The sequence below is a fragment of the Peromyscus maniculatus genome, chromosome 15 (genome assembly GCF_049852395.1).
Source record: "Peromyscus maniculatus bairdii isolate BWxNUB_F1_BW_parent chromosome 15, HU_Pman_BW_mat_3.1, whole genome shotgun sequence".
Lineage (NCBI taxonomy): Eukaryota > Metazoa > Chordata > Mammalia > Rodentia > Cricetidae > Peromyscus > Peromyscus maniculatus.
Genome location: NC_134866.1, coordinates 70,429,969 through 70,453,995, shown reverse-complemented (window position 1 = coordinate 70,453,995; position 24,027 = coordinate 70,429,969). Strand labels below are relative to the sequence as shown.

General features: G+C 45.9%; 1 protein-coding gene across 6 annotated transcripts in view; it reads left to right on the top strand.

Annotated features, from left to right (window-relative positions):
- Window positions 1–24,027, top strand: part of Rasgrf2 (Ras protein specific guanine nucleotide releasing factor 2) — a 223,710-nt gene that overhangs the window by 190,923 nt on the left and 8,760 nt on the right. For all 6 annotated transcript variants that reach the window (XM_076552054.1, XM_015998983.3, XM_006980480.4 and 3 more), the window contains exons 19-22: window positions 11,631–11,743; window positions 20,398–20,458; window positions 20,706–20,809; window positions 23,007–23,091. In XM_076552054.1, coding sequence (XP_076408169.1) covers window positions 11,631–11,743; window positions 20,398–20,458; window positions 20,706–20,809; window positions 23,007–23,091 — 363 coding nt within the window. The remainder of the gene's footprint in view (window positions 1–11,630; window positions 11,744–20,397; window positions 20,459–20,705; window positions 20,810–23,006; window positions 23,092–24,027) is intronic.

The window sequence follows — 24,027 nt, the reverse complement described above, 5'->3', positions numbered from 1 at the left end:
GTGACAGGTGGTGATGTTGTTATGGATGTCGATTCTAGGTGGAGATAGCCTTGTGCTGGCACTGTCTAGTCTAACCCCTGACCTCGGGTAGGCACAGCGTCGTCCCTGCACTGGACACATGAGCGACTGAGTTCTGAGAGGGCGTCTGTGAAGCTCTTGAATGTTACAGGATGGGGACAAGGGTAGCACTGTACCTGGAGGGCCCCGCCCAGTGGCTTCTAGGCACACGTGGCTGATTGATCTCCAGGGTAGCTAGCATGGTGGACGGACGCATTGAGGTGTTATCACTTAACTAAAGTGAAATCGCTACTAGTATACACCAGAGATCTGGCAGGAAACTGGACCCAGCACTGAGACCCGAGTTCTTGCAGTCCTGACATGTGGTCTCCACCACTGCCACGGTAGGAAGCTGAGGAGGAGGAGGACCCATCCCTGTGCAGGGAAAAATACAATCTTTACATAATTCCATTGTTGTACTGAATCACACATGAAGATGGCGGCTCCTCCCTCCCCAGGATACTGGAAGTAAGAATGTGCCTGAGTGACTCGGGGAGATCAGGAAAGTGGGCGCTGGTGTGATAGCCCGGAGGAAGCTTGCTCAAGGATGCCTGGGATCAGAGGGGCCCAAGATGCAAGCGTACTCACTTCCTCTCAACTGTTGGTTATTTTGACAATTGGAGAAGCCTCTTTTAAATTTTTATTTCTTGGCATCGCTCTGCAAAACACAGAACTCAGTGTCACATCAGAGCTCGGAGAGTTCAGAAGCATCCTTTGTTCTAGATCTGAAGGGGAGGTTGAGCCAGAACAGCAAAGCACAGTGTGTGGTGTGGGTGGGAGAACGCAACTCGCTACTGAACGGGCAGCTGGCGTCACCTCTCCTGACGGCTCTTGGCCGACAGCCAGCGCTGTCCTATCCCGGGGCTCAGCCCTCCTGTCTATGCCCATTCCAGCGTCTGTCCACTTGCCTACAGTGCTTTTCCATCCACATGCCCAGTCTGCCCTCGGCTCCCTGGCAGTGGCTTTGTTTTTCCTCTCCTCTGGTCTCCCAGGTTTCTAGACCATAGTCTGATGACAACCGTGATTCCTACAGCATTTGACCCTGTGGTGGCACTCTTTTTTTGTTTTTGTTTTTTGGTTTTTGGTTTTTCAAGACAGGTTTCTCTGTGTAGTTTTGGAGCCTGTCCTAGATCTCCTTCTGTAGACCAGGCTGGCCTCGAACTCAGAGACCTACCTGCCTCTGCCTCCCGAGTACTGGGACTAAAGGTGTGTGCCACACTACCACCCAGCTGCATGGGGTTCTTATGCACAACTGAATTATCTGTCAGATTCAAAATATTAAGTGAAAACTATTATGTGAGAAGTCCGTGTTTACTTTTGTGTGTATGAAACTTGGGGATTCTCTGGGATTTTTTGGTGTGTGTTCTGTTTGTTTGTGTTTTGGTTTTAGCTGTTGGTTTTTGTTTTTTGTTTTTGGGTTTGTTTTTTTTTGTTTTTTGTTGTTGGTTTTTTGTTGTTGTTGTTGTTGTTGTTGTTGTTGTTGTTGTTGTTGTTGTTTTGCTTTCCTTGGTCCAGACAAACAAGCAATAAAGTTCTTTTTGTTTGTTTTTAATCCTAGTTTATTAACTGCTTACTAAGTTCCCCTTGTCTCTTATCCATTTCTACATTTGTCTTTTGAAGTCCCCTTGAGTTCTCCAGGCTTAGCCGGGCGGTAGTGGTGCACGCCTTTAATCCCAGCACTTGGAGGCAGAGCCAGGCGGATCTCTATGAGTTTGAGGCCAGCCTGGGCTACCAAGTGAGCTCCAGGAAAGGCGCAAAGCTACGCAGAGAAACCCTGTCTCGAAAAACCAAAAAAAAAAAAAAAAAAAAAAAAAAAGTTCTCCAGGCTTTTCTTAGTATTGGTGAATCATTCACAATAGGATTTACTAGCTGGTATGAACTAGATTAAGCAGTTAAAATGCCAGTGTCCTTGGAAGACTTTTTCTTCTCTTTAGTGGCTACAACTACTACTTAAAGTGTTTAAAAAAATATTTAAGGTCCCTTCACCTTTTGACATTGGCTTTTGTTGACTAAGAAATCACTAAGAATTAGCACATGGCTTCTGACTGCTTCCATAGATTCTCACCTTATTTCCGGAGGAGGTGTCATGGCAACAGGGTTACTGTTCCTCATTGGTACCCCCTGCTCTCACTTCACTCTGTGGGAAGCATGGCTGGAGACTGTGGGGTGCGACCACATCCTCACCAAGGGGAATGATGGTCAGACATGCACTGGGATGTCATCGGTCCTTGTTTTGTGGTCCAGGTCTGGCCCAAGGCTCTCACCACTGCAGAGCATCCTGAGGACACCAGAAGCCAGTTATATACTCAAGCATACCCTGGCTTGTCTCACTTCTCCTTCCTTCTTTTCTTCTCTCACCTCTGCTCCCAAATGTCCCAGATGAGCTACTAGTCTGTGCACCAAGTCTTCCCTTGGATTACCATCAACAATGCTCCACTCTTGTCACATTCCTACGCACTGAGCGTCTCCTCTATGAGGAAGGAAAGATGGGCATTTGTCTCCAGCTCTTTGAGCAACCTTTTGCATGGGCAGGACCACATCCTCTCCTAATGCTTTCCCAAGGTGTATATTGGAAGTAGCTCACAGATCATTGCAATGACAGTGGATGTTATTCAACTACAAAGTTACAAATATTGAAGTTAAAAGCAAGCCCTTCTAGACTTGTCTTTCTCCTCCAGTCTGTGTTATTGTCTTGAAAGCTCTGATCCATTTACATTACTCACCTAACTAGAACCCTAATACAAAACACTCACTCCGGAAAAATTCTCCCTGGGCCTCTCTCCCTGATACATCTTTTTATCCAGGCTAAATATTTGTTTGTGAGGGGAGGGGGGGGAACTTAAAGAGATAAGCTTGAGAACTACCTAATTTCAGTGTTATGGAGCAGTATTTCCAAGTTCTTCATTCAACCATTGAAGACTAGAGGCTAGCTTTTTGCAAGTTTTAGAAACTCAGAGTTGTGCATCAGAAAATAGTTGAATGATGCATCTTCTGGGCGGTGCTTGCCTTTCCGGTGAATTGGTGGCGGCGTTATCGTTTGCCTCTAGCCAGTGGTTTTGTTTTACTCTGTGTCTATCTTTGTACTCTGCCTTCTCCCAGCACTTCCCAGTTCACATCTGCTAAACTGGTTTCCCAAATCATCACTTTAAGACTTAGGCAGTTCATCTTCATCTGTCCTCAGCGGACTTGTACTCATTCAGTCAAGAAATATGTGTGGGCCAGCCAGGAGCCAGGCACCGTGTTTAGCAAGTCTGAGGTTGATTGTCTAGGATCTAGCACCTGGGCTGTAGGCTCTAGGAAATAGTCAAGGACAGGTTCCCTACATGCTGATCCTCTTCGTAGTTTCAAGAACTTTGTTGAGTGACTAGTAAGTACTGAACATGTATTGGGACGTGTAGAAGTACTGTTGCTAAGTGTAGAAGTCCTGTTGAAGAAGTGCTCCTGCCTTGCAGGATCTTTCAAACTTCTGTCCTTCCTTGTATTTCTCCATCAGTACTTCCTACCCATTATGCAAATGAAGAGACTGAGACATTCCTCTGTAGTTGGGTAATAGGGAACCCTGGAATTCCCCCTGCTTGACAGTGAGGGTTTCCAAAGGGAGAAGTTGATCCAGAGTCAGTGCTGCCCAGAGATGTGAACACGGGCAAGCCAGAGGGGGTTGCAGGAGTGGAACAAGGTGAGGAAGTGCCCTTCAAGGGTTCCCATCCCCCCCACTAGGGCTGGCTTTCAATTTTAAAGTTCTACCAGGAGTGCCTATCTGTAGCACGAATCTTAAACAGGTCTTATTAATAGAATCAAACCTGATGCCAGTTATTGGGGTGAACGCTGAATGATCAGAGTAATAAAACAAGCCACAGCCACCTCATCTTGCCAATTCCTCAGCTGGTCCTGTTTTCTCAGACTGGAAGCCTCTGAGTCCTCATTCAGAATGGATCTTAGCTGAACTGCTGCTCAAAAGCCTAAAAGCTTAACCAGACTCTGGTTCCTGTTCTTCATGCCTTATATACCTTTCTGCTTCCTGCCATCACTTCCTGGGATTAACGGCTCTTGTTGCCACACCTGGCTGTTTCCAGTGTGGCTTTGAACTCACAGAGATCCAGATAGAACTCTGCCTTGGGAATGCTAGGATTAAAGGTGTGTGTGCTACCATTTTCTGGCCTCTGTATCTAGTGGCTGTTCTGTTCTCTGACCCCAGATAAGTTTATTAGGGCACACAATATTTTGGGGAACACATATCACCACACCTACCTTTTGACATTGTGACACATTGCTGTCATCTGCAAAATTCACACCCAAGAGCTATAGTCAAGTCTCAAAGAACAACAGCAATGATAACAACAACTCTCAATATTTTAAGTGAGTTTCTGGTGCTAGATAGGGTCCCATTCACAGCATGCAGCCCAGAGGCCATGAGGTGGACACAGAGTGAAAAACATGCTTGGCTCAAAGGTGTGTTACCTTCAGTTCATCGTGATGAGGACTGTATCCCAAGCCTGTATCCTGACGTGATCACACAGCATCTTTCCTGTTTCCCTCCTCACAAAATAGCCGAATCTAACACCTCTGTAACACAATTTAAACGTTCCATCTTGTGTAACTCGGGAAGGCAGACAGCCAACGAATACTTTCATTTTCTTGAGTATCAGCCTGAGCCCCAGTCTCTGAGCTCAGGACCCTCCACATCCTAGGCATCTGACTTACGGGCCGTGGTTCGGGGTTTTCAACTTGTGTGTGCAGATCTGCTCCACTCTGCACTGTTAGAATGCACCGTGCTGACCACAGAGAAAATCACGCTCGTAATTCTCCTTCTCCCTGAACTGTGTTTACTGATTACGAGTCCGCCAGTCCCCAGAGTCCCCTTGGCCGGCATGTTACCCTGCTCTCTGGAAAGAACGAATGTGGTTTTCACAATGCTCAAGCTATCAACATGGTTAGTTTTACATGAGATGAAGAATTTAAATTGTATGTTGTGCGTAGGGAAACAGGGAAAGATACGGTGTGGTCAGCTCAGGATGCAGGCTTGGGATGCACTGCTATCACTCACGATGGTGAACTAAAGGTTCACACTTTTAAGTCAACCGTGCTCTTCACTGCGGGGAACATGACTTGTTTGGTTGTAGTGGGAAGTATTGATTCACAGATTTCACTTCTTCTCCTCCTTTCTCCAGCTCTGGGGCTTGAACTGAGGGCCTTGTGACATCCTAGGCAAACACTCTTCCACTGAGCTCTGTCCCAGCCCTATTGTTCCTTTCTAATTTGAAGTAGGGTCTAAGTTGCCTAGGTTGGCCTTGAATTCACTCCATGCTGAGTCTGACCTTGAATTTGCAATCCTACTGTAAACAGGATTACAGCCTGGGGTGGTTGAACCTTATTAATGCAAACCACTGTGTTCAGACTGGAACTGGCATCTGAAGATTCCTGGGTACAAGTGAAACACAGTTCCAGATTCAGATGACATTTGATTATAGCCTGTTACCCTCCAGGTCACCACACTCTAGTAGGAACTTAGCCAATTTGTTCTGAAGAATGGTGTGGTACGGCAGTTGAAGATTAAGGTTTTGGCCAGGACTACTGGAGTCCGGATCTGGGTCTGCTTCTTATCGACTGCCCCACTTTGAATGGGAGGTTTAGGCTCTGTGCATCTGGACTTTCCTCACTTGAGGTGAGAATAACCACGTAATACTCTCCAAGACCACTTTTGAAGGGTGGAGCAGAAACTAGAACCTAGCCCTGGGCAAGCCGTCACAAAGTGGAGTCACAGTCACTGTTAGCTTTCCTCTCTCTGGTTCCTCTCCTCTGAGGGTCACAAGACCATCAGTTGACTATCTCTGTGAGTGAGCGTCCACTGTGTGCCACAGTCCTGCCTATGACCTGTTCCTTCCAGCTGCTGGTTCTTAGACTGTGTCTCCAACCTCCTCAGCTCTCCCATCCGCCTTCTCAAGCCTGTGCTCTAGGTGTCCTTGGCTAGTATTGCCTCCATCTATCTGCCAATCCACCCGGACTTGTGCTCTGCCTTGCCCAGAACCTGTAGCATTGACTTGCTCAACAGTTATCGGAAGAATAGGAGGCAGATTGAAATGTAAACACCTGGTACTTCCTAGGCCTCACTCCCCCACCCCCCACCCCCCCACACACACACCGATTCTCTGTCTCCATGCCTCTGATTTGTTAATTTGGAGTAGAGGGCATGGGAATCACATGAAAGCAATTACTGTCCGGATAGCCTCAGTCAGTGACTTCCACTGTCCCTGCTCCCTTGCGGTTCACCAGACACCTGACTGCTTCCTCCCAAGAGGCAGCGGCCCAGCAGTGCCATCTTGTGGACAATGAACGCCACTGATCCTGAGACCAGGCTTGGGGAAAAGCAGCCCAAATCACATTCTATGATAAAACTCAAGTCAGCCAGACTTACAAATATCCTATCTCTGGATTTAAATAGGGGGAAATGTTTTTTCTTCCTGGTTTATATTTATTCTTAATTGACACTAACATTCTGTACTTTAAAACGAAACTGTTCAATGACCAATTGTGTGTTTTTACATTCATCGGTGAATAACACAGTGTCCTGTGAGTACATCAAAGACTTCAGCTTTCAAAGTGGAACAGAAGTAGAATCCTAGTGCTAAAAGATGGTCACTGCAAAGTTTGCTACAAGCAGGATCTTGGAGCTGGAGAGACGGCTCAGTGGTTAAGAGCACCCGCTACTCTTGCAGAGGACCTGGGTTTAGTTTCCAACACCCACGTTGGTGGCTCACAATCATGTGTGACTCCAGTTCCAGGGGATCCAGTGAGTACTAGACATAGGCATGGTGCACACACACACACATGCAGGCAAAACACTCACACACATAAAACAACACCCCAGAATCCAGTGCCTCTGCAAATGGCTGAACCAGACCTTCGGGGTTGGCCACAGCCCTGGTGACTCCTGCCTGCATCCGAGTTTGAGCAGCGCAGGTGACAGGGGTCGGATGGAGATCCTGTGGTCATGTGATCACACTTTCTCAGCCTCGGTGGCCCATGGGTTAGGAGGGATGTTGAGAACTTGGCCCCTGTCTCCTGTCGTCTCCTCCGAAGCCCAGCTGGAGAGGAAGGACTGGCTTTAGAGGGTGCTTCATGGTGAGAAGCCTGGGCAAATGTAAGCAGACTCAAGGGGGAAACTCGAGAGGTGTCAGAGAATCTGTTTATATCAACCACGGTGCATCAGAATAAATATTCAAATACAGCCATGCATCATGCTTCATTCAGTCATCAGCAGATGGTTCACCCCACCTTTTAAAGGGCTGCTCGGGCCAGTTTCCCCAAAGTTCAGAAGAGTAAAATTACATTTTAAAATGTTTTATTAAAGAATGTTAGGTTTGTTTTACTGCTTTCCAGTAGCTCAATAGTAAATGGTTATAGAATGATCTTTGCACTAATTATTAAAATTTTAAAATAGTTTTCCTTGTACGGGTCATGTGTGAGGATCCTGTTTATTAATTCAGCTCATTCTTTGACAGTTCCGTGCTTGTATATAATGTGTTTGGACTGCTCTCACCCCCATGTTCTCATCGCCCTCCCTTGCTTATCCACGTCCCGTTTCCTCCCAATCTCTTTCCCATTTCCATGTTCCTCTGTGTGTGTACCTCTGGGCTTGACCAGGGCCTTCTCTTTGGCCTTGCCATTGGAACTATCCGTTGGCGTCTGCTGGGCTCACAGAGGGTACATAACTGAAGAAAGTAGTCCCCCCTCCTTGTCCCCCAGCCCACCCTTAGCCTATAGCTCAGCAGTAAGGGCATAGGGTCCCATGAGCCATCCAGGGTCGCTGCCCACCCACGACTGACTGTTGAGACAGCCTGTCTTGTGCAGGACCAGTGCAAATACTTGCCTCTGCTGTAAGTTCCTGACTATACTGGCTGTGCTGTGTCTAGAGGATGGGACTTCACCGCCTTCTCCCTGTTCTCCAGCCTCTACATTCCTCCCATCCCCTCTTCTACAGGCTGCCAGGAGCTGCATGAATGACTTGTTTAGGACTGCACCCTCACCATCACTGCTTCTCAGCATCTTGTGCAACATGAGTCTAGGAGACCTGCCACATTTGCCATCCTGGAGCCTCAGAACAACCCCTGTTGAGCCCAGGATGGAGCCCAGCAGCTGCTCAAGGATGCTTGCTGAGCACTAATTAGCTCTCAGCAAGGCCTAAACAGAGGCCTGGTGTCCTTCACACTAATCGTACTGTTTATGGTAATCAGATTATTTGCACCATTAGCGTCTCCACATAGCCACACGAAGACTCACTAATATATATCAAATATTCATTAAGGAAATAGACTCCTGATGGGTGCAAGCTCCTGCGGTAGCTCGTAGACGCTGAAGTAGACAAGGTCGTTAACTGTTTAAAAATACAAATCCCTGGAGACGGAGGTCGGGTGGAATGAAGAAGCAGCAGCAGCAAGATATAACTAGCTTCTCCCTGCCCACAGTTTAGAAGGAAAATCATGAGAAGCTGCTGGAGAAGAAGTAGGGGACATTTTATGAACTGTCATTTAATATTAACTGTCTTAGGGTTACCATTGCTCTGATGAAACACCATGGCCAGTGCAAGTTGGGTTGATTCCAAAAGCAAGGAGAAGTTTGATTTCCCTTACTCTTCCACATCACTGTTCCTCATCAAAGGAAGTCAGGACAGGAACTCAAACTGGGCAGGCACCTGGAGGCAGGCGCTGACGCAGAGGCCATGGAGGGTGCCGATTGCTGGCTCACTCCTCATGGCTTGCTCAGTCTGTTTTCTCAAAAGCACCTGGGACCACCAGCCCAGGGATGGCAGCACCCTTAGTTTCCTGGCCTCTTCCACATCAATCACTAATTTTAAAAATGCCCTGCATACTTGCCTACAGCCTGATCTCATGGAGGCATTTTCTCGGGTGAGGTTCCCTCCTCTCAAATGACTCCAGCTTATGTCAGGTTGACACAAACTAGGCAGGACATTTATGAACATCTGCACTGGCCTCAGACCCCGGGGCTCCTGTTTGCAGAGATAACACTGTTAACAAACAGGGAAAATGAAGTTCTGGGAGTAGCTTACTGTTCCCTTTGCTGTGGAACCGAGATGCACAAACTCTCAGTTCAAATTAGGTTAGATTCTTAAACTGTCTACAATTTGTAAAATCATGGACAGTTTGCCCCTAATTGACTATATATAGTAAAACATTTTACTGTTCTCTTTTTATCTGACTGATTGCCACTAGTGATGTTGGTCTCCAACCATTAAGAATGATTGAGAAGGTTAATTCCTCTAAATCATTGTCTTTAATGTTAAACTGTAATTATAATAATGGGTAATACAGCTAATAATATAATAATACAAGTATTAGAATAGAATGCACTGTAATAATCGTAACAGATTCAGGTGGGTAACAACCTCTCCTGTCTGTACACACAGACCAGAAGTCTACTTCCTGTGTAGAGCTGGAAGCCCTAGTTGATTTTGAATACCAACATTCCCAGCTCACTGCCAGGGGATGGTGCATCACAATTCACTCCATAACAGAGTGCAGGAACCACTGCTTCACGTCTTTATTCTGTTTGTCTCCTTTTTTTTTTTTTTTTTTTTTTTTTTGGTGTGTTTCGAGACAGGGTTTCTCCGTGTAGTTTTGGTGCCTGTCCTGGATCTTGCTCTGTAGACCAGGCTGGCCTTGAACTCACAGAGATCCACCTGGCTCTGCCTCCTGAGTGCTGGGATTAAAGGCATGCGCCACCACTGCCCAAGTGTCTCCTAATATTTTACCTTGAAATTTTCCAAATCAATGGAAAAATTACTAGAATTAAAAAAAACCTGTGTAGTGATACACATCTGGAATCATGTTTGTCAATGTATTTACATTTGTTCTCTCTTACCTCCTCCCACCCCTTACAGCCCAGGAACAAGTCAACAGTAAAATGATCAAATCTAGGGAAAAACTTTATTATGTGTGTGTGTGTATGTACATGTGTGCACACACATGTGTAGAAGCTAGAGGACAACTTGCATCTCTCTTCCTGCTGTGTGGGGCCTAGGGATGAAACTTGGCAGTAGTGACCTCTACCCTGAGCTGCTTTGCTGTCCATTCAGGACAGTTTATCATTGGTACAGTGCTCCATCTAGTGTGTATTCCTGCAGTCTACAAGTCATCCAGTCATTGGTCACAGTAAGGCCATCCACCTTGCCCAGGTTCTAGTCCATCCATCCACCCACCCATCCATCCACCCACACATCTATCTATCCACCACATCCATCCATCCATCCATCCTACCATCCATCCACCCATCCACCCATCTATCCACCACATCTATTCATCCACCCACCCACCCATCTACCACATCATCCACCACATCCTTCCATCCATCCATCCATCCATCTGCCACATCCATCTACCACATCCATCCATATATCCATTTAATCACATACCACATCCATCTATCCATTCATTTATCTATCCACCACATCCATCCATCCACCCATTCACCCATCTATCCACCACATCCATCCATCCATTCACCTATCCATCCATCTACCACATCCATCTATGACATCCATCCATCCATCCACTACATCCATCCATCCATCCACCCACTCACCCATCCCTCCATCCATCCCTCATTGCAACAGTAATGACTCACAAGTTCTTGCTATTGATTCTTATTCATTATTCTCATTATTTGTTTCTATGCTCTAGTATTCCTAACTCTGCCATAATCCCATCAATGTCACTCTTGTATTTGGGAAGACCACATCCATTTCTGAGTACCATTTACTTCTTATCCCTTAGCATATCGATGTAGATTCAAGCATAAGTACACTGATACTAATACCCTTAGCACATCTTCATTCAAGTTAACACCCAAATAACATGTTTTCTTCTTACAACAAATGTTTTTCAAGTTACTCCTGCCCCTGTTTCTGATATTACTCATGGTCCTGCAGGAAACCAGGCAACTGCTTTGGTCTTTAAAATATGCCACACTAAATTATGATAATAGCGAGTTATGTGCTCCATGGAGCACAAGACAAAAGCGCTCAACCCCACTGTGTCAATTAAGGACTCCAAGGAGAGTGAGTGTTACCAACTCCCAGGCCTGAGAGATAAATGAGAATCCACCCTAGGAAGAAGCACAGTGTTCCAGGCCAAGGAAAGACATGTCCCCTCTAGGGAACTGAGCAAGTGCCTTAAGCCCAGGCAGGTGACCAAGCATGTGTGGAGGTAGGATGTGATGGGGGAGGGAGGTTTAGAGACAAGAGGCAAGGAGGGGGTGGGTATTGCTAGAGCTTTGTAATGGCTGCTAGAGACCAGGCCGGACTGGTGTTCATGAGCAATAGTATTCAACCTTGGCTATATGCTCTCATCTCCTGGGAGGCCCATCAGAAATATAACAGCACAGCCTCAGCCCAGACTACTCAAGTCAGGACCACTAGGAGCATGCAGTGAGGGCCTGTGGGGCCACACATTTCAGTTTCATACCTGGCTTCTGGGAAAACCATCATGAATAAAGGGTGTCACAGGACACAGAGCTAACCCTTGAAATGAAGATCTTAAAAGATTCATTTTATTTTATAGGATTTTGAACTCAACAATGAACTCAAAATGAATGTTCTAAACTTGCTAGAAGAAGTTCTACGAGACCCGGACCTTCTTCCTCAAGAAAGGAAAGCCACGGCAAACATCCTGAGGTAAAGGCCAGGGCAGCTTCTGGTAGAGTTACATTAGACCAGAAGGATACATTCAGACTTTTCTGGGTAGCAGAGGTTGTATGTTCAGCAACAAGACGTTGTCTATCATCTTCTGCTTTGTGGAGACAATTTGGGGTTTGCCATACAAGGGAGACTCTGGACTGAAGGCATAATTTGTATGGAGATGGTTTCTGGAGAACCACATGGTAAAAGGGAGAGCCTTGGGGATTCCTGCTGTGAATCCAGTCAGTAGCATGGAGAGGGTCTTTATTCTGCTTGTGAGTACTAATTATGGATCACCAGCTCACTTTTGTGGCAGGATGGTAGTGTTTTCTGTGAGAGTGGCCATGTGCCTGGAAAGTAGTTATACATGATCCTTGGTTTCTTGCACTGGTCCTAGCCAGGTTTTTCATTAATTTCGTATCTTCAGCTGTCCACGTCAGGTACTCATATGGGATTTGGTAAAACATGAACCTGACATGTCTATGTGATGAAGGCTTGGACTTGACAGACCCTACTAGAAAGTTGTGTTTGTCCATAGTTGTGATGGCCAGCATTCACACAAACAACACACTCTCTTCTGGTTTCTTGAACTGATTTGGGGGATATTTTTTTTCTACTTCACTCTACATGAAGAATGTATCATCAATGGTTTTATGTGGATGTGTCACTTATGGCTTCTCAGCTCACCTATGGATACATCTTCTGCCCTACTCGAGGGTGGGAAGTCTGGCATCTGTCTGCTAAAACCTAGTACTGCTTCACCATTCTGGCTTTCAATTCTTCCTTCACTTACAGCCTGGAAGTGACCTTTGTTTCTTCCGAGCTTGTTTGCATTGTGTCTTGGTTTAAACAGATTATATAGAAGGCATGTGTGGAGAGGAATCCATTCAGTTCAGTCTACCGTGCTATTGGGAGTCTCTCCCTAATGCAACAAGGCCAAACTTGAGATGCTGGTAATTAGCAGTTGTACCACAAGTCATTCATATTCCCCATTAAGTTCCCAAAGCCAGACCGTTGTGACGCTGCTGGAAGTTTGATTGTATTCTCCATTGGAAAACTGACACGTTCAAGTCCCAACATCTCCTACCTCAAAATGTGATCCTATTTGTGAATAGCATTTCTGTAGATAGAGTCAGCTAAGTTGGGACATCCTGGAAGGTGAGGCTCTAATCTAAGGTGACTGGTGTCATTATAAGAAGATAGCCATGGGAGACAGAGATATGGAGAATATCATATGGGGATGGGGATGAAAATTGCAGTTAAGTAGCCACAAGACAAGGAACACCAAGGATTGCTGACAAGTGCCTAAAGCTAGAAAATGCAAGGAAGTGTTTCCTTAGAGGCATTAGAGATACACACCCCTGCTGACATTTTGACCACAGACTTCTGTTCCAGAAATCTGTACATCTCTGTTGTTCTCAGTTGCCTACTTTGTGGTACTTTGCAAGGGCAGCCTAGAGAACTCTTAGGGGCCTTCCTTTTATTTCCTATTCTATAAAAACATCCAGGTAAGCTGAGGTGTCCCATTACCTAATCTATTTCCTGATTTCAGAATTATAACTATGTGTTCAGGTAAAGCCCAGTTTCACTGGATGAGTGCTTATGCCCAGAAGTGATTGTTATTCATTTTCTCATTATGTAAATGCTCCTTATATTTAAAACCATTGACATTTCAAAACTGTATTCTGAAAGTTTATGTCCCTAGGGACATTTGACAAAATAACCACCAGGAAATGCTCATGTTCACCTTAGGAAATACTGTCCGGCTTGGGCAATAGGAGGCCTTTCACCTGAGAATTCCTCATGACTGTCTGCCAGCAGAGGTTTCTGCCTACTCCAAGAGGTGACCTGAAAAACCAGTTAAATGGAGTTAGTATGTAGTGAATCATATTTACCATTCCAGGTCTTTATTACTTACCAGGACTCTTATGTCGATTCTCTTTGCTGAGTAACGATCCAACCCATAAAAACACAAAGCTGGTGAGGAATAGACGTGTTGGTAAACAGCCTGGGAGAATGCCACTGAACAGAGACCCATTTTAACCTTTCAGGTTGCCACAGGGTTCAGGGTTGTCTTTAGCTGCTTAGAACCTCCATGTTTCTTAACCAATCTGGACTTGAGTTTCCTCACTTATGACTCAGGCTGTTGTGAGGACCTCGGGATTTAATATGGTGGAAAGAGGTTAGCAGAACGCCTGTGCTATAAAACCTGCACCATAGGTACACATATGACAGCAGCTGCTGTTCTTATTAGATGCTCTGAGAACTCTTGGGACAAACAGTCCTCGCTGTCAGAGTGACATGGCTTGATGAGACCTGCTGGACTTGTGACCTTCTCCACATTCTTGGGACTTTCTTATCACCTCTTCTACAGAGAAAGTGGGGACCAATGTCAGAGCAGAAAACAATGGCTCCTAGCACTGTGTTTAGACTATTTTTTATTTCTATAATTGAAGTAAGAGTTTTCCATTCATAGAATGTAACCTCATTCTTTCCTTCTAAGTTTATTGGTGTTTCATATTAAATGCACAATCATCCAATTAGTTATACTGCTGGTTGATGTGGTGGGGAGGATTCTTGTGTGTGTTTGTCAAAACCAGAAGTCAGGAGTTAGGAGGTGAAAAGCAAGTCTTGTTTCAGTGGGTACTGGACCAGAGGCCTCCACATGTGATGAGGAATGGGAAATATTGTGGGGGATAAAAACTTACCTTATTCTGGTTATGCATAGCCCAAACATTAGAAATTTATATGTATTCCAGTAAAATATAAACACAAACATATGCTTAAGCCTATATTACACTAATATATTAGAGCAAACAGTTATGGCTGAAGAGATGGCTCAGCAGTTAAGACCCAAGCTTGATGTCCAACACCTACTCCAGGTGATTCACAACGACCTGGAACTCCAGCTCCAACACACTCCTCTGGTCTCTGCAGGCACCTGCACTCACATATGTACATAACCCTTGGGATGGCTATTCTTGGTTGCCAACTTGACTACATCTGGAATGATCTACAATACAGAAGTGGAGAGCATGCCTGTGAGAAATTATTTTTGCTGGTTTGAAGTGGGTGAATCTACTTCTAATCTGACCTTTGAGGGAGGAAGATGCACACTTTTGATCTGGATCTTGAGGCAGGAAGACACACCTTTAATCTGGGCCGTACCTTCTACTGGAAGCTTATACAGGGACATGGAAGAAGGAAGCTTTTGCTCTTTGCCTGCTTGCCCTTGCCTTTGCTAAAACACCCATTCCTTCACTGGCACTGGAACCTACTTCTTTGGGATTCCAGCATCTACTGAAGACCAGTCAAGACATCCCTTATAGACTGAGCAACTACCGGATTTTTAGACTTTCTGTTCACAGCCAGCCATTGTTGGATTAGCAAGCCTGCCGCTTGTAAATCATTCTAATAAATCCCCTTTACACCACACACACACACACACACACACACACACACACACACACACACACACACACACAGAGAGAGAGAGAGAGAGCACACAGAGAGAGAGAGAGAGGGAGGGAGGGAGGGAGGGAGGGAGGGAGGGAGAGAGAGAGAGAGAGAGAAAGAGAGAGAGAGAGAGAGAGAGAGAGAGAGAGAGAGAGAGAGAGAGAGAGAGAGAGAGAGAGAGAGAAATTCATTTTATAAATTGCTACTCTGGAGAACCCTGACTAATACACCCGTCAAAACAAGCATAGACATCATTAAAAATAAAAAAGTATTTTTTAGTAAAGCAACAGTTTTCTATGATGAGGCATCCTCAATGTTACTGCCCTGTTCGTGATGAAAACCTTTGCCTAAGACTTTCTTACATTTCTAAAACTGGGTATGATAGCTCATCCCCATTATCTCACACTTGGGAGACTAAGACAAGATTGCTCTGAGTTCAAGGCCAGCCTGGGCTACATTGTGAGTTCCATGCTAGCCTGGGTCATAGTGTGAGACCCTGTTCTTCAGAGAATAAAAAGACATTTCCAAGTAACTGTCCATTCAATGTAGAGATTTTGGAAGACACCTAAAATGCTACAGAATAAAAATAAATGGTAAATAAATTCCTAGAGGGCCAATTGATGGACTCAGACCACAAAAAAGGTGATCTTTCAACCTCAAAGTCCACGCTAAGCTTCAATAGAAGTCACAAATGTTGATAAGGAAGCAAGAGTACATCTTGGAATGGTAGAGTCAGACCACTGCAAAGAGCACTGGATTGAAGCTAATCCACTTGCCGAGCATTTCTATCCAAGAGAAGCAGTACCCAGGCTCATAAGATAGTCTTTACTACTATCTCCGTCCTCCTCCAGGAACCCAAACTCTAGTGTAAAGAAAGAGTGATCCACACATCAAAAGATGCATTTAAGTGTGACTGAACTGTCTTTGAAGAATGCATTCCTCTTCTACTGCTGTGACAAAACACCATGCCCAAGGCACCTTATAGAAGAAAGCATATTCCTGGGCTTACAGTTCCAGAGGGTTAGAGTCCATGATGGTGGAACAGAGGCGGCAGGAACAGCTAATAGCTCACATCTTGATCTGCAAGCAGGAGGCAGAGAGGACACACTAGGAAGTCTTTTGAAATCTTGAAGCCAATAATACACCCAATAATACACCTCTTCCACAAAGGCCACACCCCCTAATCCTTCTCAAACAGTCACCCACTGGGGACCAGGCATTCAGACACATGAGACTGTGGGGTCATTCTCATTCCAACCACCACAGAGAAAGGCATCTTTGGTTACATTTTGCTCATCTTAGGCTGCCCACCATGCAATGCCTCCTTCACTCTGCTCCCAGGTATGGGGCTCACTGATTACAGGAGGGTCAATAGTGTACTCTACAAGGACCCTTGTGTGAACTTTTGAAGAAGGGGAGGAAAGTGAAGAGAATTCCTGATTAAGCTTTATGGGGAACCTTGAAGAACAGCTTTCTAGCCCGTGTAGAAGTTCCTCTTGGTGCCATGGGGAGAGGACAGCTGGTCTGTAATCTCAAGTTTGTTTCTCTGACTTTCCTTCCCTCATCTGTATAATGGGAAAAATAATGGCTAGCTAGAAGGAACTGATTTTAGTACAGGTGCCAATTGTTTTAGCTCATGCCTGGCATGTGGTAGGCACACAGTGAACCATTCTGGTTGATTGGGTATTTTTAATGATTGTGATCATTGTTGCCATCGGTTCTGGAAACAGCATAACTGCACAACATTATTTCTTTTAAAACTGTCTTTCTTCAAAAAGGCCACAAGCCAAGGAATGCAGGCAGCTTCAGGAAGCTGGAGAAGACAAGCACTTAGAATCTTCTCAAGGACCTCTAGATTCAGGAGGGAAGCCCAGCTGATCTCCCTTAGACTTCTGGTGTCCAGAACTATTAAATAATTTTTCCTTTTATTAAAAATATTTTTTCTCGCCGGGCGGTGGTGGCGCACGCCTTTAATCCCAGCACTCGGGAGGCAGAGGCAGGCGGATCTCTGTGAGTTCGAGGCCAGCCTGGGCTACCAAGTGAGTTCCAGGAAAGGCGCAAAGCTACACAGAGAAACCCTGTCTCGAAAAACCAAAAAAAAAAAAAAAAAAAAAAATATTTTTTCTCATTTTATATCCTGATTATGGTCTCCCCTCCCTCTACTACCAGTTCCTCCTCCTCCTCTCCCATCCAGATCCACCTCCTGTCTGTCTCTCGTTAGTGAATGAACAGGTTTCTAAGGGATAATAATAAAACAAAATGAAAACAAATACATCGGAAGGAAAAGAGCCCAAGAGAAGGCACAAGAATCAGAGACTCACTCATTCATACACTCAGGAATCCCATTAAAACACTAAACTGGAAGACATAATACACACACACAAAGGACCTGCAGTGTAAAAAAAAAAAAGAGAGAGAGAAGAAAAATACACAAATAAAAATTAAAAAACTTAAAAAAGGGAAAGCCCTGATACAACATTATGAGACAAGGAGTCCCAAAGATCCCCAGAGTTCATTTTCTGTCAGCCATCTCCTGCTGGGATGCAGCCTACCCTTAAGACTAGCTTGTTTGCCCAGTGAGACTCCCTTCAGGAAAACAAATTTTCATTTGTAAGTGGTTATCCATTGGAGATAACGTCTGAGTTAGGGATGGAGCACGTGTCTACTTCTTCTTTAAGCTCTAGGACCTCACCTGGTACAGACCTGTGCAGGCCCTGTGCATGCTGCCTCAGTCTCTTTGAGTTCGTTTGTGTGCAGATCCTGTTGATTTATCAGGCATTGTTTCCTGGTGTCCTCCATTCCTTCTAATTCTTACACTCTTCTGCCTCCTCTGGTTTAGGGTTTCCTGATCTCTGAGGGAGGGGAGAATGATGGAGACATCCAATTTAGGGCTGAGTGTTCCAAGGTCTCTCACTCTCTTCATAATGTCTGGCAGCGAGTCTCTGTATTTGTTCCTGTGTGCGGTGGGAGGAAGCTTCTCCAGTGATGGCTAAACAAGGCACTGATCTATGGTTATAGCTCAGACCCACACAGGGTCTGTGTTTGTTGCTTCAGTTTCTGTGGGCCCTGCTTGGTTGATTCTGTGGCCTATGTTCTCATGGTTTCTCGATCACCCCCTGCCCCCACCCTGGCTCTTAGAATCCTTCCTCCTCCTCTTCTGCAGGGGTTCCCCTGGCTCTCTCCTTAATGGTTGGCTGTGGGTCTCTGCGTCTGCTCCCATTGGTTGCTGGATGACGCCCCTCGGTGAGAGTTGGGCTAGGTACTGATCTTCATAGATTTCTTGAAGGGATTTGTTCATTTCCTCTTTAAGGACCTCTATCATATTCATAAAGGCTGTTCTAAGGTCCTTGTCTTGTGTTTCCACTATGTTTCAGTATTCATGGCTTACTGTGGTGGGTTTGTTGGACTCCAGTGAAGACATATTATCCTGTCTATTATTGACTGTGCTAGGATCTAGGCATCTGGGTATGGGAAGATTGCAATTATAGGTGCTGATATCTGGTCTTGTTTTTGTTGGTTGGGTGTTTTGTTTTTTTTTTTTTTCTTGTCTTCTGTTTCCTCTCTGGTTCTTAGGAGAGTGTGGTGGCTGCATGTTGCCTGATAGGAAATCCTTTTGGGATTCTAATAGGTGTGGCCACCGGGGTAAGATTTGATTCTAGGTATTGGGAGCTGATACTTAGGAATGGGGTGGGCTAGGTGAGAGGCCTGGGGGGTTCCACAAGTTGGAGGGAAACAGGGTGTTCCACCAGGATGTGCTTAGTCCCTTGGGAATAAGGGCGAAGAGTGAGGAAAGATTGTAATAAGTCATCTGCTACAGAGCTGGGCTGGGCTGGGCTGGGGGACTGTATATGGAGGAGAAGAGGGAGAGTGAAGACCAGAAGCCTCCCCACTTTGCTGTCTACCTGCTTCTCTGGCAGGCTTGGCAGGTGGGTTCCCAGGGCATCATACCTGCTGGATTTGGGGGTTGGTGAGCAGAAGGTTATAGGGGAAGATCTGTGAGATCCACTGGGGATGGGGGTAGAGGGAAGAATAACCTGTATCAGGTGGTCTGCTACAGAGCTGGGACTAAGACTTGGGGATTAGATTTGAAGAGAGGAGGGGGTCTGTAGTTAGCCTACCTGCTTCCCTGACAGAGTCATTAACGATTTCTGTGGCTTTAATTCCCCTGCCCAACAATAAACAAAGAGAGTGACCTTAGCTCTCTCCTGGGACAAGCTATAGGCTTGGAACTGCTTAAATATTTTAATGCTCAGTGTGTGCTAAGACTTAGAATGCTTGGCCCACATAGCAAGGTATAAAATGGAATTTCCACTGGCTGGAATTCTCCTAGACTCGGAATTTCTGTAGGATATAAACAACATCTTCCCACTTTGAAAATGGTATCTTGGGTATTAATTAACTCTTTGTATCATTCATTCACCTAAAGACTGAAAGATAACCCTTTGAAAGCTGGATAACACTGGGTTTGGGATGCACACTCAAAAAGCAAGATGATTACCTGCTTGCTCCTGCTCTATGTTCTTCCAAGTATTGCCCACAAGCTGAGAAGAGGGTGCATTGCGTCTCTTCTGCTTCTGTGGACAATTGGGGGGGGGGGTGGCTAGAGGAGCATGAGTGGGAGGAGCTAGAGGAGCACAAGTGGGAGGGGCTATAGGAGCATGAGGGGGAGGAGCTAAGGGAAGCATGAGTGGGAGGGGCTAGAGAATCACAAGTGGGAGGGGCTAGAGGAGCATGAGGGGGAGGGGCTAGAGGAGCACAAGTGGGAGGGGCTAGAGGAGCATGTGGGGGAGGAGCTAAGTGAAGCATGAGTGGGAGGGGCTAGAGGAGCACAAGTGGGTGCCAGGTCTATAGATGAGACATCACTGGAGAGTTCCAGAGCCCTGGCCTTAATGGATCTCCTGGGAGCAGCACCCTAGCAACTCTCACGTTCACTGTGACAGTGGCTGTCTTAGTCACACCCTTGGATCGCATGTAATGAGCGAGCCCTTTCCTTCTAAACCATCACTCCTGCGCATCACGTCACGTGTGATTTTCTGTTGTGCATGTGTGTGGCACAGCAGGCTGTTGGACCTCACAGCCTCACACACCTGAACCCTCACACTCCCCAACCAAGGGAGAAAGCACCTCGCGTTGGAGCTTCCTGGCCCGTCCGTTTTCTCTTATTCACGGAGAATGTTTCATACATCTCCTTACAGGGCTCTTTCACAAGATGATCAAGATGACATCCACCTGAAGCTAGAGGATATCATTCAAATGGTAAGCTCAGCCACAGACTCCTTGAGGTGAGCAAACTCAGGTGACCGACTCCGAGGTTGACCACGTGTCTGCCTGTGGAGCTGGATGAGAAGGGCCTCACCCAGTACAGGATCCGGCAGCTGGTTGGTGATGGTAACACTGGCTTTCACAGTTTTCAGTTTGCTGCGTTTTCTTTCAGAGCTAGACACTAGTGAAGGACTTTAGGCTCCACAGGTGCTCTGTTTCACTCCTTCGTCATCTCTTGCAGACAGACTGCCCAAAGGCCGAGTGCTTTGAGACGTTGTCAGCCATGGAGCTGGCTGAGCAGATCACTCTCCTGGACCACGTTGTCTTCAGAAGCATCCCCTACGAGTGAGTGTGCTGTCCCCTCACAGGAAGTAGCTGGCCTAGAAGCTGCCATTATCTCTAAGGTAGACAGGTGTGCATATGCACTCACCCATGCTCAGGGATGTTGAGTCTCCATCTCAAGGTCTTTATTTAGCATGCATGAATGTCTCTTGGTCCCAGTTCATGTTGAGCACATTGACTTGGAGATCCTTGAGATGGTCTTGGTTTATGTTTCTTCTATATGTAATAAGGTTACCAAGAATGTGAATTTCTCTGTATTTTCCCATCTTTGAAATACAGAATCCTCACCACAGCTACAAAGGTGGTTCTTAAACTTGAGTATGTCTAAAGCCATATGAGAAGCTTGTAGAAGATGTGCTCTCAGAGATAACATTCCTGTGAAATTCCACTGTTAGTAGGTTTGGTTGAGGTCCAGAAGATTGTCTTTTCATGAGAACCCCATAGTTTGGAGGGACCCAAAGTTTCATTCTGAGGAGAAGTGACTCACAGTTAATGCTATAACGTCTGCTACAGTTCTTCACCCCTTTCTGTGAGTTAGCACATTCTGCTGAGCTCAGTGGCCGTGGGCCTGCCTGTCCTGCCTCTGCATTTTCTCCTGTATACACGGGATGTTCTTTAAGCCTCCCGCAATCACTCTGGCTTGAAAGATCCTTAAAAGAAAGATCTTTGTTTACACAAATGGCAGCTATTAACACACATTATCCATGAACTGGTAACCACACTGAAGGTATGGAGGAGCTGGGCAAGACCCGGAAATGGGATTCTTGTCACACATAGGACATCCCTGGTGATGGAGGAGTGAGGTCAGAGCAGATGGGTGAGATGGTGAGACCTGTAGTGATGTCAGAGAAGCATAAGGGGATGAGCCCAAGAACACTCAAGTAGACTGTTCTTCTATGTATTTTGTCTTCTTTTCTTCCTGGCTTCCCTGAATTTGTAGACCTACCCATGCACGTGGAGCAGAGTTGAAATAGGAATCTGACTCATTGGCCATTCAAATCAACCCAGTGACATTCTGGAGTCTTGGGTTAGGAAAGACAATATCCCTTCCACCACCACCCCCTTAGCCTCTCACTACCACCCAGAACTTTGAAGGCGGGCCCTTGCCTTCTACAAGAGGAGAATGTACCAAGAGAGAACTTGGTGGTGGCTCTTGCTGTGCAATCTTTCTGGGACTCCCATTTCACCCTGTGCCGTCTATGCCTGAAACATCTCCCAGTTATTTCCAGCTGTGGAACTGTGTCCACACTTCTATGTCCACCTGTGGATAGGGGCCAAGAGCAGCACCAGCAGCAGTGAGGGACAATAAACCACGCAGGAGGACCCAGCCAACATTTCTGCTTTAAGGATGTGTCCGATTGGTTTCATTTCATGTTGCTTTCTAAATGTCCACACAAAATAATTCCCATGCACTCTATCTCAACTGCCCCATGACCTGCTCATGAATGGAATGACTGCACAGAGAGGACCTCAGAAGACCATCCTCCCACCAAGGAGGACCTCAGAAGACCATCCTCTCACCAGGGAGGACCTCAGAAGACCATCTTCCTACAAGGGAGGACCTCAGAAGACCATCCTCCCACCAAGGAGGACCTCAGAAGACCATCCTCCCACCAAGGAGGACCTCAGAAGACCATCTTCCTACCAGGCAGGACCTCAGAAGACCATCCTCCCACCAAGGAGGATCTCAGAAGACCATCTTCCTACGAGGGAGGACCTCAGAAGACCATCCCCCTATGAGGCTCAGCTCCTGACCTTGGAAACTTCCATTCTCCAGAGAAAATAAGAGCAGGGTGGAAGGAAGAATTCAGTTCTAATGAGCAGGTTCTGGTCAGAATAGATCATCTGGAATGCTGCATTTGGAGATTAACCCAGAGGAAATCACCGCCTGGACTGTTGAGTTATTAGTTACTTCATTTCTCTTATGTGGGCAGCGTTTTCTAATTTCAGAGAATCCTTTATTGAGACAAAATTCCCAACACTAGAGACTGAAAAATCATTTTCATTTTGGCAGTAAGTGGTGGAATGCTAGGTTTGAGCTGCAATTCCTTAGAGATGATCAGTGAAAATGGGGGGTGGGGAGGATAATACTCCATGAACGTTAAGTTAAATGTACCTATCTAATCCGTGTAACTATGCAGGGTCTCGCCACCACTGCTTACAAACTTGACTGGTTTTGTGTTTTCTTCTCAACTTTCAGAGAGTTTCTTGGGCAGGGCTGGATGAAGCTGGATAAAAATGAAAGGACACCTTACATCATGAAAACCAGCCAGCACTTCAATGAAGTGAGTAACTGAGATACAGCCATCGGTGTGGTTCAGGGGGGCGAGTGCTGTGGTTTTAGGCTTCTCTCGAATACATCAACTCTGAGACTATGATTATAAGTCAGTGTGTGTAAGCACTTGGAGCTCTTGTCTAAGCGTGCACAAAACCCTGGACTTGATCCCCAGAAACAGAAATAAATAAACTCTGCCACCACGGTATAAACAGAGCTGATTGAATAGTAAGGGCAAACTTAGATCTCCTAACATTCTTAAAGGGATGTGATCATTCCCAGACATAATTCCCGGGTCCTGAGAGTACTCAATCATGTGTAAGATGTTATTATTTTTATCATAATCACTCCAAGCTCATACATAGACCACAGACCGATTTTTGTCAGGGAGTGCCGTAATCAGACTGACACTTTATGCAGCATGGGGTCAAGGCAGTGAGATGGCTAGCCTGGCTGGCCAGTGAGCTCCCGAATCTGCCGGTCTCCTTCCTCCAGCACTGGAGTTACAGGTGCATCCTGTCATGCCCCAGTGAGTGCTGAGGACGCAAACTCGGGACATCATGCCTCCACAGCAAGCGCTTCTCCACTGAATCGTCTCCCCAGCTTCAGAACAGACATAGCTTAGCTGTTTACTATTTACTGTTACCGTTTAGCTTGTGCTGTTTACTTGTTTACATACTTCCCTCTGCTCCTCGTCCCTCGTAGCCGGGTTCAGAATACCTAAGGCCAGTGAATTAGTCAACTTTCTGTTACTATAATGAAATACCTAAGACGATTCACTTATGTAGGGAAAAGGTTTCCTGGCAGAGAAAACTGCTCAGCTCACAGACAAGAACCAAAAGACTGGAAGAGGAAGGGGCATGGTTGCCACAATCCCCTTCAATGCACACCTCTTTGAGCTAAGGACCAACACGGTACCTTCCAATACTCTAGGGACCAGGCCATT